The 15,693-nt window shown below is 35.1% G+C and overlaps 1 protein-coding gene across 1 annotated transcript; it reads right to left on the minus strand.

Annotated features, from left to right (window-relative positions):
- Nucleotides 1-2,519: 2,519 nt before the first annotated feature.
- Nucleotides 2,520-11,070, minus strand: LOC134851507 (serine/arginine-rich splicing factor 4-like). The gene is made up of 6 exons (XM_063867629.1): nucleotides 11,030-11,070; nucleotides 10,514-10,762; nucleotides 10,087-10,245; nucleotides 9,368-9,433; nucleotides 3,673-3,909; nucleotides 2,520-3,155 (listed from the first exon to the last, which is right to left on the minus strand). The coding sequence occupies exons 1-6, from the start codon at nucleotides 11,047-11,049 to the stop codon at nucleotides 2,741-2,743; spliced, it is 1,146 nt and encodes a 381-aa protein (XP_063723699.1). The 5' UTR covers nucleotides 11,050-11,070; the 3' UTR covers nucleotides 2,520-2,740.
- Between the last annotated feature and the right edge of the window lie 4,623 nt (nucleotides 11,071-15,693).

The following is a 15,693-nucleotide window of genomic DNA, read 5'->3' on the forward strand; positions in this document are numbered from 1 at the left end:
ATATCTGAAAGCAACAAAAATATCGTTTATGTTGCGTTTCATAAAACATAGCTAACATAAAATGCAATAGCGCTGCCAATGAACAAGAAAACATTAATTTAAAAAAAACATTTTTTTTCAATATTCAAACTTTGAAGAAATAAAAGCATCACTTTTAAAAGGCCTTTTAATTTTTAATGATTCACTTTTTTCATGAAACAAACACAATTAAAGAAAACTGGTTTAAAAGCAGTGTTTTGTACACCTTATACAGTATATGACATTATATGAAAACCCTTACACGATCATATGATGCTCGTTAATCGCAAGCCTAATGATTATAAAAAGGTCAGATTTAAACCGCAAATTGAAAAAAAAAACACCAATAATTGGCTATTTTTTCGTGAGTCTGGGGTTTTTTCATCGAGTACTGCGAATTCGAAAAAACTGTATCACGTTGAAACTATTTGGACTTCAAATTCAGTTTATGATTGGCACGTTTTTCGAAAAACTATCTCATTAAAAGAAATCTGGATCAATAGGTAATTTTATATTCCGCTGGGAATTTAAGAAATTAAAGTCCATTTTAGAAACTAGATGTCATTCTCGTTTTTCGGGACTTTGAAAAAACAAAGATCATTAAGACCTATATCAGTAAAAATCGAGCAGCAAAAACAATCTAAAAACCTTGAGCGATTGCAGTTAATGATTTAAGATTTTAACCTCAACATATTGATTTCAGACGATTATGCGGTTTCATACTAAAGCCATAATATTAGATTATGATTTAAACGATAGGCAGATTACACGACTACTTTTTCTTACACAGAAGTGAAGCTATGCTTCGCACAGGTGGCTATTGTCATGGGGAAAGGTCCCAACAAGCGAAACACTCATGGGCGAAGCACCGAAAACAAAACAGTCGAAAGTAATTTAAATGAATCAATTAATCAAAGGAATTAAATTAATCAATATTTTGCTTCTTTGATAACGAAAACTTTGAGAGACAAAATTTGTTCTAATTAACCGACGGTCAGTGACAATTTGAAAATTTTGCGTATTTCTGCCGTTTTTATATTTGGCCAATAATATTACTCAGTCACTGGAAAAATTAACTTCCTTGGAGATTTTCAATGTTTCTTTTCAAATTTTGGAATAATGAAATCTGATGGCCTGATTTTTATTCAGTCCTTTGCCTCTGAGGGATTCCAGTCTTTCCAACCCACGCGTGAAAAGGACAAAAATTATCTGTAAAAATTAAATAAGAAACGAAAAGGTAAAAATAAGCCTTGAAAATTAAAACTTTTGAAAGTTAAAACAGTGGAACTTTCGAACCAACAACCAGAAGAATGGGAGTTGCACGTCCTTTTATCTGCGCCACGGGCCCTTGAAAATTTGCTAACACTAGCCATCAATTAAGCAGTTACATATGCTAATATATTGCCAATGCTATGCAGCAAAAATTGCACCAAATAGAAATAGACATATAATATAAATTAGTAATATAAAACATAGTCAACTGACAGCTGGAAAAGAGTAATGAACGCAAGAAAACTGAAAAAAAACACAGATTTTTTTTTGCAAACGTCTTCAAAAAAAACAGATAGCTTTAGAGCTCTTAAAATTTGAGATGGACTCTTTATGATTCTAGGGCTCTTTAAGAACAATTTATGATGGACTCTTTTTTGTTATAATTAACCCAATTTGAGAAAACTGGATCAATAGGTGAAACTTTTATTTCGCTTGGAAATCTGATAATTAATTTCAATTTTCCAAACTAAAAGTCGATCACGTTTTTGTGACCTTTACACTGTTGCTGTTCGATAGTGGAGTTTGCCTTCTGTTTAAAAATGGAAATGCGCTAAAATTTAAAAGAAATCACAAGTCAAACCGCGAAAAATCAAAATTGAGCGTAAAAAATTTCATCCTCACCAGCAATCTAATTCCAAGTCTCTTCAGCGCCAAAATTGAGACAGAAAAAAAGTTTGCAAAATTAAACAGTCGACTACCAGTAGGGAAAGAGTAATGAACGCAAGTAAACAGAAAAAAAAACAGTTGAAAAGACTTTGTTGAAAAAATCTCAACTTTCAAATTCAAAGAAAAAAATAGACGCCCTTTGAATTTCTAGAACAAATAATGATTGGCGCTTTTCTGATAACATTAACCCAACTTGAGAAAACTGGATCAATAGGTAAAAATTTTATTCCGCTGGAATTCTTAAACAAAATTCCTTTTTTGAAACTGGAAATCGTTCACGTTTTTTTTGCGCCATTTCCACGTTTGTATTTGGAGAGTGCTATTTACGTCACTTTCAGCAGATTAATTTCAATTGAACTCAAAAATTGTATCAGTATTTTAACCTTTCTAATCTTTCTCCTGAAAAAAAAAAAAATCAGCTCATTACTCTTAAAAAAAACAATATCCTCTGTCGAAACTTAATCCATTGATGTTTTTTGCGACATTGAACTTTTGCGCCAAAAGGAAAGTTTTGCCCTCCTTTCAGTTAAAAAAAACTTGTATTGAAATTTGAAAAAATACCTCAAACAACAAAAAAAATCAAGCGTGATCAAATTTGAAGACTTTTCTGCAGAAGATAATTGAGATTATCAATAGAAAAAGCTAGTAGTGCTGATTAAATTACGGACACAAAAATAGGCTCAAAAAGATAAGCAAAAGATAGCATCAAAACAATTTCCGAAATAGTTTTTTTCTTCAGTTTTGTACTGCGGTTAAGTTGGTCTGACCTGGATACTTTTCCAGTTTATCTTGGACTATAATTTCGCTTGCTTTCTCGGCGTCTTGTCGGCTCTTCGCGATACGATTCATGATCCCCTCCTCGACGTCTCGGTTCGTCTCTAAACGACTCGTTATCACCTCGTCTTCTCGGTTCCTCGCGATAACCCTGATTGTCGTCACGCCTTTTGGGCTCATTTCGGTATTCATCTCTTCTCTTTGGGTCGTCTCGATACTCTCTCCGCGGCTGCTCATCTCGATATTCCTGTTTTCTGGGCGGTTCATCTCGATACTCCTGTTTTCTAGGAGGTTCATCTCGATACTCCTGTTTTCTAGGAGGTTCATCTCGATACTCCTGTTTTCTAGGAGGTTCCCGATATTCTTGCTTCTTCGGGGGCGCGTCTTTGTAATCTCGCGCCCCACCTCTGTCGCCGCTCCTACTCCTGCAGCATTTCAACATGCAGCTGAGTACATTTATCGGTGAGTCAGGGTAATGAGCAAAACTACATTTAGTAATGAGGGCTTTTAAATCATAATCAAACATGCCATTAACGGAGGGGGCATGCATAAGATTTTCGCAAGGCAGGCACTTTTTCATAAATTTTTGCTTTTTTCAACAATCCATCTCTCCCTCCCTCCCTCCTCCCCCACTCCTTCCCTGAAAAAAAAAAGAATTTACTGGCTCCAAATGTGTCAAAAATTTCACAGCTAGTCAGCCCAAAATTGATGTAGTAACATTTGCATGGCCAGTAGGTCAAACTCCGAAGCCGCTCCTATATCCACGCCTCGGTCATAACCTTCGATGTTTACTTTTTACACACAAAAGTGTCGATACCCTTCATAAGTGCTTCAACCATACGTTTTTTTTTTCAAAGCGCAAAATACGTAATAATAACTCTATGCCTACTACTAATTTATTATACCTACTACTACACAATGTGAAAGGATAAACACACATACCGGCTTCTGTATCCATATCCTCTGCTGTATTCTTTCAATTCACTTGCTGATCCTCCGCCATTCCGTGGATACTTCCCTCCTCCGCCTCCCCTCCCACCACTTCTACTCCTCGATCTACTCGGCTCCCTGTACCTCCGACTTCCCTTTCCTCCGCTGCCTCCTTCGTTCCGACTGCGTGACCTTGATCTGGTGCTGCCGCGTCTGGAGCGAGACCGGGACCTGGATCCCTTGTCGTAGCTAAAATGCTCACTAAATATAAGGTCGAAACGTGGTTAGCAAATTGCAGTACCAGTCATCAATTAGAAGACATCTTTCCGCCTTACTTTCGCTACTGAAAAAGAACCTTAATGGAATTTTTGAGGAGATAATGCCCTTACTATTGCTTGAGAGCGCCTAAATGAGGCCGAAAAATAACAACTGGATTTGTTTGAATGCCAGAAAACTTTTTTCTCACCCCTCCAACTGCAATTTTTACAAGTGATTTTCTGTTCACGTTATCCGATTGTTACAAAAACAAGCATGCGGACTCTTTATAGCCAGGACAATTATATTTTGTGGTCATACTTTAATTTAAGAAACCTCTCGTTACACCATAAAATTAATGCTTATTTGAGGTGGTGGGCGGTTAGAAAGAACAGCCAACAAAAATATGTAAAAAAATCCTGATCTCAAAATATCAAAATGAGGCCATCATCGGTTCAATTTCACCTTAGCGAAAAAAATGTGGGCCAGCGACCTGTCTATATTTATTTTAAGATCTGAAAACAGCATTCACAAAAACAAAAACAGGTAGCCAACATAGTTGGAAAAGAGTCAATGAACGCAAAAAAAAAAAGAATAATTGACTTAATTGTCGCTAAAACTTCATCACGACAAAAAACATCACCTATATAAGATACTTAACTACGTTCGACCACTATTAATAAATCAAATTACGTTACACAGAGGCGAAGCAGAGCTTAGCACCAGTGCGATAGAGAATTGAATGATTCTCTCTCGCTACTTGCAGATGAACCGAGAATTCGAAAAACACAAACACAGACTATAGGAAAAGAGTCAATGAACGCAAGAAAACAGAGAAAAACTGGCCTACTAGTAAAACAGGTTGTAAAACACTGGATTGAAGGTAAAAATTTTTTTCCGCTTAAAAATTAAAAATTGAATTCCACTTTCGGAAAGGATGTCGCACGAGATTTGTGCCATTTCACCGTTCGAATTTGGAGAGTGCAATTTATCCAAGTTTCAGCAAATTAAATTGCACTTAAAAAAGTGCATATATACCTAAGTTCATTCTTAAATGCATTAATCTGTATGAATGCACATATATAGCTCATAGAGCATTTTCAGAATGCTTCCTGAAAAAAACAATCGCCAAAATCTATTACGTTCATCGATTCTTAAAAAATTATTCAAATTGTTTTAAAAAAATCAGAAACCCGTATATCTGAATTAACTGCGCCTTTAGAAATTTCACGAAGAGAATCCAAGTAAAGCACCGCACTACTTGCAATAAAACCCACACATAGCATGTCGAACTAACCGACAAAAAAAAGATAAAAACCGTAAAAAATATCCAAAGTTTTGTCTTAAATAAAAATTCCTTTCATGAAAATAAGCTAAGAAGAAAGACAATTGAATGTTAAATAAGCATCGAAACAAAAGTTCTAAAGCGGCAACAAAACCGATAATTCTATTAGGAATACTTTAAAACCTCTTACTATAAGGTCGAAACATAGGTAAACAAAATCCAGCACCACTCATCAATTAGAAGACAATTTAAGTTTTGATGGGATACTTTTGATGGGGGGCTTTTTGCGCTACACCTTTGCGCCCCACTTTCGATACTGAAAACAAACCTTATTGGAATTTTTGAGATACGCTCTTACTCTATAAACCTCAAAAGTCTCCCATCAAAACGCTTAAATAAGGCTTTTTGCTTCTCTAACGACTCAAAAAGAAGCCTCTAACAAATGTATTAATAAGCCGAAAGAGAAAAAAAATATTTAAAAAAAATTGATACCCTGAAGTCGAAATTGGTAAACTTAGGGTTTTTGAGGAGATAATGCCCTTACTATTGCTTGAGAGCGCCTAAATGAGGCCGAAAAATAACAATTAGATTTGTTTGAATGCCAGAAAACTTTTTTCTCACCCCTCCAACTGCAATTTTTACAAGTGATTTTCTGTTCACGTTATCCGATTGTTACAAAAACAAGCATGCGGACTCTTTATAGCCAGGACAATTATATTTTGTGGTCATACTTTCATTTAAGAAACCTCTCGTTACACCATAAAATTAATGTTTATTTGAGGTGGTGGGCGGTTACAACGAACAGCCAACAAAAATATGTTAAAAAATCCTGATCTCAAAATATCAAGATGAGGCAATCATCGGTTCAATTTCACCTTAGCGAAAAAATTGTGGGCCAGCGACCTGTCTATATTTATTTTAAGATCTGAAAACAGCATTCACAAAAACAAAAACAGGTAGCCAACAGAGTTGGAAAAGAGTCAATGAACGTAAAAAAAAACAATAATTGACTTAATTTTCGCTAAAACTTCATCACGACAAAAAACATCACCTATATAAGATACTTAACTACGTTCGACCACTATTAATAAATCAAATTACGTTACACAGAGGCGAAGCAGAGCTTAGCACCAGTGCGATAGAGAATTGAATGATTCTCTCTCGCTACTTGCAGATGAAAGGAGAATTCAAAAAACACAAACACAGACTATAGGAAAAGAGTCAATGAACGCAAGAAAACAGAGAAAAACTTGCCTACTTTTGAAAAGTGAAACAGGTTGTAAAACACTGGATTGAAGGTAAAAATTTTATTCCGCATAAAATTAAAAATAGAATTCCACTTTCGGAACGATTGTCGCACGAGATTTGTGCCATTTCACCGTTCGAATTTGGAGAGTGCAATTTATCCAAGTTTCAGCAAATTAAATTGCACTTAAAAAAGTGCATATATACCTAAGTTCATTCTTAAATGCATTAATCTGTATGAATGCACATATATAGCTCCTAGAGCATTATCAGAATGCTTCCTGAAAAAAAAACAATCGCCAAAATCTATTACGTTCATCGATTCTTAAAAAATTTATTCGAATTGTTTAAAAAAATCAGAAACCCGTATATGTGAATTAACTGCGCCTTTAAAAATTTCACGAAGAGAAGCCAAGTGAAGCACCGCACTACTTGCAATAAAAACTACACATAGCATGTCGAACTAACCGACAAAAAAAAGATAAAAACCGTAAAAAATATCCAAAGTTTTGTCTTAAATAAAAATTCCTTTCATGAAAACAAGCTAAGAAGAAAGACAATTGAATGTTAAATAAGCATCGAAAAAAAAGTTCTAAAGCGGCAACAAAACCGAAAATTCTATTAGGAATACTTTAAAACCTCTTACTATAAGGTCGAAACATAGGTAAACAAAATCCAGCACCACTCATCAATTAGAAGACAATTTAAGTTTTCATGGGATACTTTTGATGGGGGGCTTTTTGCGCCACACCTTTGCGCCCCACTTTCGATACTGAAAACAAACCTTAATGGAATTTTTGAGATATGCTCTTACTCTATAAACCTCAAAAGTCTCCCATCAAAACGCTTAAATAAGGCTTTTTGCTTCTCTAACGACTCAAAAAGAAGCCTCTAACAAATGTATTAATAAGCCGAAAGAGAAAAAAATATATTTAAAAAAATTGATACCCTGAAGTCGAAGTTGGTAAACTTAGGGTTTTTGAGGAGATAATGCCCTTACTATTGCTTGAGAGCGCCTAAATGAGGCCGAAAAATAACAACTGGATTTGTTTGAATGCCAGAAAACTTTTTTCTCACCCCTCCAACTGCAATTTTTACAAGTGATTTTCTGTTCACGTTATCCGATTGTTACAAAAACAAGCATGCGGACTCTTTATAGCTAGGACAATTATATTTTGTGGTCATACTTTAATTTAAGAAACCTCTCGTTACACCATAAAATTAATGCTTATTTGAGGTGGTGGGCGGTTAGAAAGAACAGCCAACAAAAATATGTTAAAAAATCCTGATCTCAAAATATCAAAATGAGGCTATCATCGGTTCAATTTCACCTTAGCGAAAAAATTGTGGGCCAGCGACCTGTGTATATTTATTTTTAGATCTGAAAACAGCATTCTCAAAAACAAAAACAGGTAGCCAACAGAGTTGGAAAAGAGTCAATGAACGCAAAAAAAAACAATAATTGACTTAATTTTCGCTAAAACTTCATCACGACAAAAAACATCACCTATATAAGATACTTAACTACGTTCGACCACTATTAATAAATCAAATTACGTTACACAGAGGCGAAGCAGAGCTTAGCACCAGTGCGATAGAGAATTGAATGATTCTCTCTCGCTACTTGCAGAAGAACCGAGAATTCGAAAAACACAAACTCAGACTAAAGGAAAAGAGTCAATGAACGCAAGAAAACAGAGAAAAACTGGCCTACTTTTGAAAAGTAAAACAGGTTGTAAAACACTGGATTGAAAGTAAAAATTTTATTCCGCTTAAAAAATAAAAATAGAATTCCACTTTCGGAACGATTGTCGCACGAGATTTGTGCCATTTCACCGTTCGAATTTGGAGAGTGCAATTTATCCAAGTTTCAGCAAATTAAATTGCACTTAAAAAAGTGCATATATACCTAAGTTCATTCTTAAATGCATTAATCTGTATGAATGCACATATATAGCTCATAGAGCATTTTCAGAATGCTTCCTGAAAAAAAAACAATCGCCAAAATCTATTACGTTCATCGATTCTTAAAAAATTATTCAAATTGTTTAAAAAAATCAGAAACCCGTATATCTGAATTAACTGCGCCTTTAGAAATTTCACGAAGAGAAGCCAAGTGAAGCACCGCACTACTTGCAATAAAAACCACACATAGCATGTCGAACTAACCGACAAAAAAAAGATAAAAACCGTAAAAAATATCCAAAGTTTTGTCTTAAATAAAAATTCCTTTCATGAAAATAAGCTAAGAAGAAAGACAATCGAATGTTAAATAAGCATCGAAACAAAAGTTCTAAAGCGGCAACAAAACCGAAAATTCTATTAGGAATACTTTAAAACCTCTTACTATAAGGTCGAAACATAGGTAAACAAAATCCAGCACCACTCATCAATTAGAAGACAATTTAAGTTTTCATGGGATACTTTTGATGGGGGGCTTTTTGCGCCACACCTTTGCGCCCCACTTTCGATACTGAAAACAAACCTTAATGGAATTTTTGAGATATGCTCTTACTCTATAAACCTCAAAAGTCTCCCATCAAAACGCTTAAATAAGGCTTTTTGCTTCTCTAACGACTCAAAAAGAAGCCTCTAACAAATGTATTAATAAGCCGAATAATGAGAAAAAAAAATATTTAAAAAAAATTGATACCCTGAAGTCGAAGTTGGTAAACTTACAACCAACAAAACTTCGAATAGAACGGGCATTTAAAATACAGATATGCTGAAAAATTGTTTGCTCTCCATCTGTATTTTCGTTGATGAAATAGAGATAGAGACGACCACAACTTCAGTCATCCTGTGAACAAAGTTATTTATGGGAAAAAGAGTCGAGTACACAATTGCAATACAGCCAATAATTTAGCTAGTAAATTTGGCGAATAAGCATCGAAACACCATCAGTCGTTCGTTTTTCCTTACCTTCGTTTTCTTTTTTCTCTCTCTGGAGTTCGAGAAGGTGACCTTTCTTCTTCTGAAGAACTCGAGCTAAAATCGGAAAGAAGGTTAGAAACCTCAAGTGATTCCAATTTCCGTTTGTTTTTGGTTAAAATTTCATCGTCCCCAAAAAGTGTGCTTTTCCTTATTATAAAAAAGTTAATACCAAACGAAATTAACTTAAGTACTCATCTTTGAAGATCAGACCTTAGTTGTTCGATTCATGCATATGTTAACTGCAACTTACTCAGCTTGGGCCATAGCCATAATTGAAGCCATTTCATACCACATTTCATCAAGTCAACCATTCATTCGAATTCGAGGAAGTGTACATAGCCATCTCGACGAGGCATGTTCCAATTGGGTGGTCCATCACGGGACATACATAGCCATAGCATATCTACACGAGGACCACTACGCTCATAACCAAAAACAATTTGAATGCTTTTAATTATTTATTTCAATGCAGTCACTGAATCACTAACAGCCTTTCAAAATTCGCGCTGTTAAGCAACACTGTATAAGGTTATGAGCGGAACCATAAACCATTAACTGGCTAAAATTCAACTCCTGGTTTGAACACAGAACAGAAGACGCTTGTTTTCAATTCAATACTTACACAAAAGTCAAAGACACTTCTTGAAACAGTATCTCTTTAGCTCCTAACATCCAATTATCAAACTGATTATAACAGTATAACTCACTCGTCTCTGACAGCCCTGGTGACCTTGGGCTTACACTCTCTGGAATAGTGTCCAAATCTGCCACACTGGTAGCACCTGGGCACACCCGGACCGCCTGCTGCTCGGCCTTGGTTGCGAGGCAGGGCAAACGATGTGCGGATACGAGCGCCACATACTAGTCTAGAAACAGATCCAATTCTCTTCATATATTTTTATTGCTTTGAGAAAATCGCATACATCAAGAACAACTCTACGATCATCTATCAACTTCTTCAAAATTACAATTATAGTTAATTTTGTAAGTTAAGTTAGAATTTTCGAAGAAAATTGGTATGAAACAAAGTTTATTGCACATACATCTTCAGGAAAACAAAATGAACGTTCAGTTTGCACATTCGCATGGATTTGTAAGAAAATTGACGAAAATTGGAAACATCATTCTACTTACTTATTGTCCATTTTACGACATGCATCCCATGCGTCATCCTTGTGTTTGAATACCACAAATCCAAAACAGGGACTGGCTCTGGCAACCCATGGCTTCTCCGTCAAGGGTCCATACCTCGAGAACTCGCTTTGAAGTTCCTCTTCGTCCGGGTTGTCAGGAAGATCTGCTAAATGGATTCGGAATCCTTTGGATACTGGATCAAACATGCAGTTCTCATACTGGTATCTCTCAGGAGAAGAAGATACACTTCTATATAAACAAATATGAGTTTTACTTGTATCACTAGCCGTGCTTTGTTCATTTACCGTAACCTAAAATAGTTTGCAAAAATAGAAGGCAAAATTTTTATTCGAGCAATCTCTGCTGAAAAATATTATCTCTCAAAAAATTAATTAAAAACTAATTTCAAAGTTAAAAACTCAACATTTACAGTAATCTTAGCCCATTTGTTGCATTTTTGTAGACGGCATGGGCAATTAAAATCAGATAAATTCATGTTTCAATTCAGCAACTCACCTTGATTTTGAACGACCCATGAATCAAGCTATCTGAAAAACAAAACCATCGTTATTTCAAGGTAAACATAATCAAATCGTTGAAAAAAATTATAAACAATTCAATTCTTATTCTAAACGTATAAACAAAATGGACCGATATTGTGATAACAGTAGTCCGCGAAAATTTTAGGACTATTTTTTCTTGCATTTTTTCATCCAGCGTGGATTACATTTGTTCACAAGATTTCGTATTAATATGAGGATGTCAATATTCCTTCACCATTGTTTCTATAGCGGCCGAAATTATCTATCAATATCTTAAGAACCGCCAGCGTCGGCCCGTTGCTCAAAAATACTGAACCAATTTAACCCAGACTTCTATGGGAATGCGAGAAAAAAAACATTAACATAGCCAATCGAAGATTGGAAAAGAGTATTGAACGCAAGTAAACATAATAAAAACACTTGACTTCGTTAAAAAAATCTCAACTTTCGAATTTCAAAGAAGAAAATAGATGCCCTTTTAGCTCTTTGAATTTCTAGAACAATTTTTGATTGTCGCTTTTTTGATAACATGAACCCAACTTGAAAAAACTGGATCAATCGGTAAAGTTTTTATACGGCTGGAAAACCTTAAAAATAATTTCCACTTTCGAAACTAGATATCGTTCAAATTTTTTCGAGCCATTTCACGTTCGTATTTGGAGAGTGTTATTTCCGTCATATTTCAGCAGATGAATTTCAATTGAACTCAAAAAAAGGCATAAATACCTTAAAGCATCAATATTTTAAGACATTTTCCTGAAAAAAAAAACAATAGAAAATCAGCAACACCTATACAAGAGTCTTCACCACGTTCATTACTCTTAAACACGATTTTAAGCGAGAATAAGATAAGAAGTCAGAGGTAGTAATATTACAACTACAGGAGTAAAATGAAAAAGGCTCACAGCGCAAAAAAAAATCCGCGGTATAGCAACTAAGCCGACAATACATTATCGGCAAATTGTAGGCCGACAATTTTCGACACAGGGGGAAAGCATCGCTTCGCAAACACTAGCGAGAACACGAGAAAAAGTAGCTCTAGAGTTCTAAAAAATGCAATAAGGAAAAGTTTTTCAAAAAATAAGCCTCAAATGCCCTTAAATAAGCCTCAAGTTGATAATTAGCAATGAAACAAAAATTACGAGGCCGTAACGTAGCTATAAAAACACGATTAGACGCCCGTTGAGCCAAACAAATTGTGTCCATGAAAATCATTGATCCCGAGATTTGAATGTTGGTATACCATACTCCCTTTAATAAATGCTCACGCGCGCACGTATATAAAAATATACATCAACAAAAATCAAACTTGGATCAATTGGCAATAATTTTTCAGTGATAATTCAATTGTTATCTTAATATAGCAGTGACAAAGATTATATCCATTTAAATTAACAAAACACAATTGCTAACATCTTGCGATGGCATTAAAAACGAAAAAAGTGAGACAAACGAATGCTGGATACAGCCTTGAAAATTGAAAGGAGGTTTGCTGAAAACTGAAATGTTGGATACTGAAGGGAAAAGCTAAAACCATAGCAAATAATTGTCAACGCAATTAGAAAAGAGCTGATCATGTCAAAAGCTGCATCGATCAGGCATTACAATGCACTTATAGAAATTATATCAAACACATAGGCGAAGTTGCACTTCGCAAACACAAGCAAGAAAACTACCAGAGGCAGCTCTAAAAATTGAAATAAGAAAAGTAGAAACAAGACTCGAAACAGGATTCGAACAAAAGACCTCGAGATTTGGAGCCTCGCATATTTCCTTCTGAGCGACAGACGCTTGACTATCCTTCACCATTGTTTCTATAGCGGCCGAAATTATCTATCAATATCTTAAGAACCGCCAGCGTCGGCCCGTTGCTCAAAAATACTGAACCAATTTAACCCAGACTTCTATGGGAATGCGAGAAAAAAAAACATTAACATAGCCAATCGAAGATTGGAAAAGAGTATTGAACGCAAGTAAACATAATAAAAACACTGACTTCGTTAAAAAAATCTCAACTTTTGAATTTCAAAGAAGAAAATAGATGCCCTTTTAGCTCTTTGAATTTCTAGAACAATTTTTGATTGTCGCTTTTTTGATAACATGAACCCAACTTGAAAAAACTGGATCAATCGGTAAAGTTTTTATACGGCTGGAAAACCTTAAAAATAATTTCCACTTTCGAAACTAGATATCGTTCACATTTTTTCGAGCCATTTCACGTTCGTATTTGGAGAGTGTTATTTCCGTCATATTTCAGCAGATGAATTTCAATTGATTTCAAAAAAGGCATAAATACCTTAAAGCATCAATATTTTAAGACATTTTCCTGAAGAAAAAAAACAATAGAAAATCAGCAACACCTATACAAGAGTCTTCACCACGTTCATTACTCTTAAACACGATTTTAAGCGAGAATAAGATAATAAGTCAGAGGTAGTAATATTACAACTACAGGAGTAAAATGAAAAAGGCTCACAGCGCAAAAAAAATCCGCGGTATAGCAACTAAGCCGACAATACATTATCGGCAAATTGTAGGCCGACAATTTTCGACACAGGGGGAAAGCATCGCTTCGCAAACACTAGCGAGAACACGAGAAAAGTAGCTCTAGAGTTCTAAAAAATGCAATAAGGAAAAGTTTTTCAAAAAATAAGCCTCAAATGCCCTTAAATAAGCCTCAAGTTGATAATTAGCAATGAAACAAAAATTACGAGGCCGTAACGTAGCTATAAAAACACGATTAGACGCCCGTTGAGCCAAACAAATTGTGTCAATGAAAATCATTGATCCCGAGATTTGAATGTTGGTATACCATACTCCCTTTAATAAATGCTCACGCGCGCACGTATATAAAAATATACATCAACAAAAATCAAACTTGGATCAATTGGCAATAATTTTTCAGTGATATTTCAATTGTTATCTTAATATAGCAGTGACAAAGATTATATCCATTTAAATTAACAAAACACAATTGCTAACATCTTGCGATGGCATTAAAAACGAAAAAAGTGAGACAAACGAATGCTGGATACAGCCTTGAAAATTGAAAGGAGGTTTGCTGAAAACTGAAATGTTGGATACTGAAGGGAAAAGCTAAAACCATAGCAAATAATTGTCAACCCAATTAGAAAAGAGCTGATCATGTCAAAAGCTGCATCGATCAGGCATTACAATGCACTTATAGAAATTATATCAAACACATAGGCGAAGTTGCACTTCACAAACACAAGCAAGAAAACTACCAGAGGCAGCTCTAAAAATTGAAATAAGAAAAGTAGAAAAAGACTCGAAACAGGATTCGAACAAAAGACCTCGAGATTTGGAGCCTCGCATATTTCCTTCTGAGCGACAGACGCTTGACTAAGGACTTGACAAACACGAGCCATCAGGTAAAGCAGATAACCTTGGCTAGGCAATTGTAATGCTACAGCAGATCGTGATAATAACAAAATTGCCTTCAAATGGGCACTTTTATGTGCGAGTTAGTTAGGGAAAAAAGTAGAGTCATACTAATGGTTACGTAGCAATAAGTGGACAACTGCGTTTTCATACATGTCTGTAAGAAGATTAATATTAAATTAGCCATCAGAATCGGGATCAGTTTGCAAATGAACCAAAAAAAATTAATAACAATTATTTGTTTCGTTAGTTTGCTTTCTGATATGGATTCTGATGGTGACGTCCCTCATGCTGGAGGGACCGAGGGCGTGAAATTTATTTCGGCTTATTTTCAGCCAATCAGAATTGAGTATTCAAAATTCTCAGATAAATCGCTAAAATCTCAAAGCAAGCAAATAAAACCACGCCATTAGTGTTAGTATTGACCGATTATATAATAAGCAGATGAATGAAATTAATGTCGGATCGAAGGCGAATTGGAACAAATTTAATATTTTTTAGGATACCGATTTACGAAAAATGGAAGAACAAAAAACTAAATTTATTATACCTATTTCATCTGCATCTAGTATATTTATTCTATTATCATTTTCTGTTAATTTCGACTTTGACGATTTTGTAAGAAAGACATTTAGCCAATAGGAACGGCTAGCGATTTTGATTAGAGAAATTTTTCCAGCACTCGGTCCCTCCAGCATGAGCCCTCCCCGATTCTGATTGGTTAATTTAATTGTTTTCGACTCACTGAACCACAAAACCACACTAGCAACCAATTAGTTTGAGAGTATAGAATTAGTATAAATTATGCATTTCAAAATTTTGCGAAATATACTGAGTTGGAAAATGTCTGGAAATGAGTTTTTATGATTGTGCTGTTGTAAAAAAAAAACAGCTTTCTTCGGATCATTCGATGAATTGATGAATTAAAATTTATCAACTGTGTTCACTTTTAATTCTCAAATGTCAACGCACATGCTATTGAATAGCCAATTAAGCATTCTTCTTTATAATAGCCTGTAAATATATGCGATTTAGGTTGGAAACAAACGCTTGTGCAAAAAGATAAGCAAGACAAAATTGCAAACAGTTCCGAGCAATTTCAAGAGAACTACCTACCATTGCAATCATAATAGGCTAATTTCCAGCGAAGCCCCCCCCCTCTTCTCATTCGAATTTCAAAAAAAAAAATTTTTACATTGTGATATTGCCTTAAAATTTAGCATGGTGAACACACCA

The sequence above is a fragment of the Symsagittifera roscoffensis genome, chromosome 7 (genome assembly GCF_963678635.1).
Source record: "Symsagittifera roscoffensis chromosome 7, txSymRosc1.1, whole genome shotgun sequence".
Lineage (NCBI taxonomy): Eukaryota > Metazoa > Xenacoelomorpha > Acoela > Convolutidae > Symsagittifera > Symsagittifera roscoffensis.

Bases quoted from the DNA above. Each gene is read 5' to 3' on its own strand.
- LOC134851507 (XM_063867629.1), bottom strand. From the start codon at position 11,049: ATGGGTCGTTCAAAATCAAG. The intron at 10,246-10,513 runs GTAAGTAGAATG...ATCTGTTTCTAG, and splicing joins TGTCGTAAAATGGACAATAA to ACTAGTATGTGGCGCTCGTA. The intron at 9,434-10,086 runs GTGAGTTATACT...TTCCGATTTTAG, and splicing joins ACCAGGGCTGTCAGAGACGA to CTCGAGTTCTTCAGAAGAAG.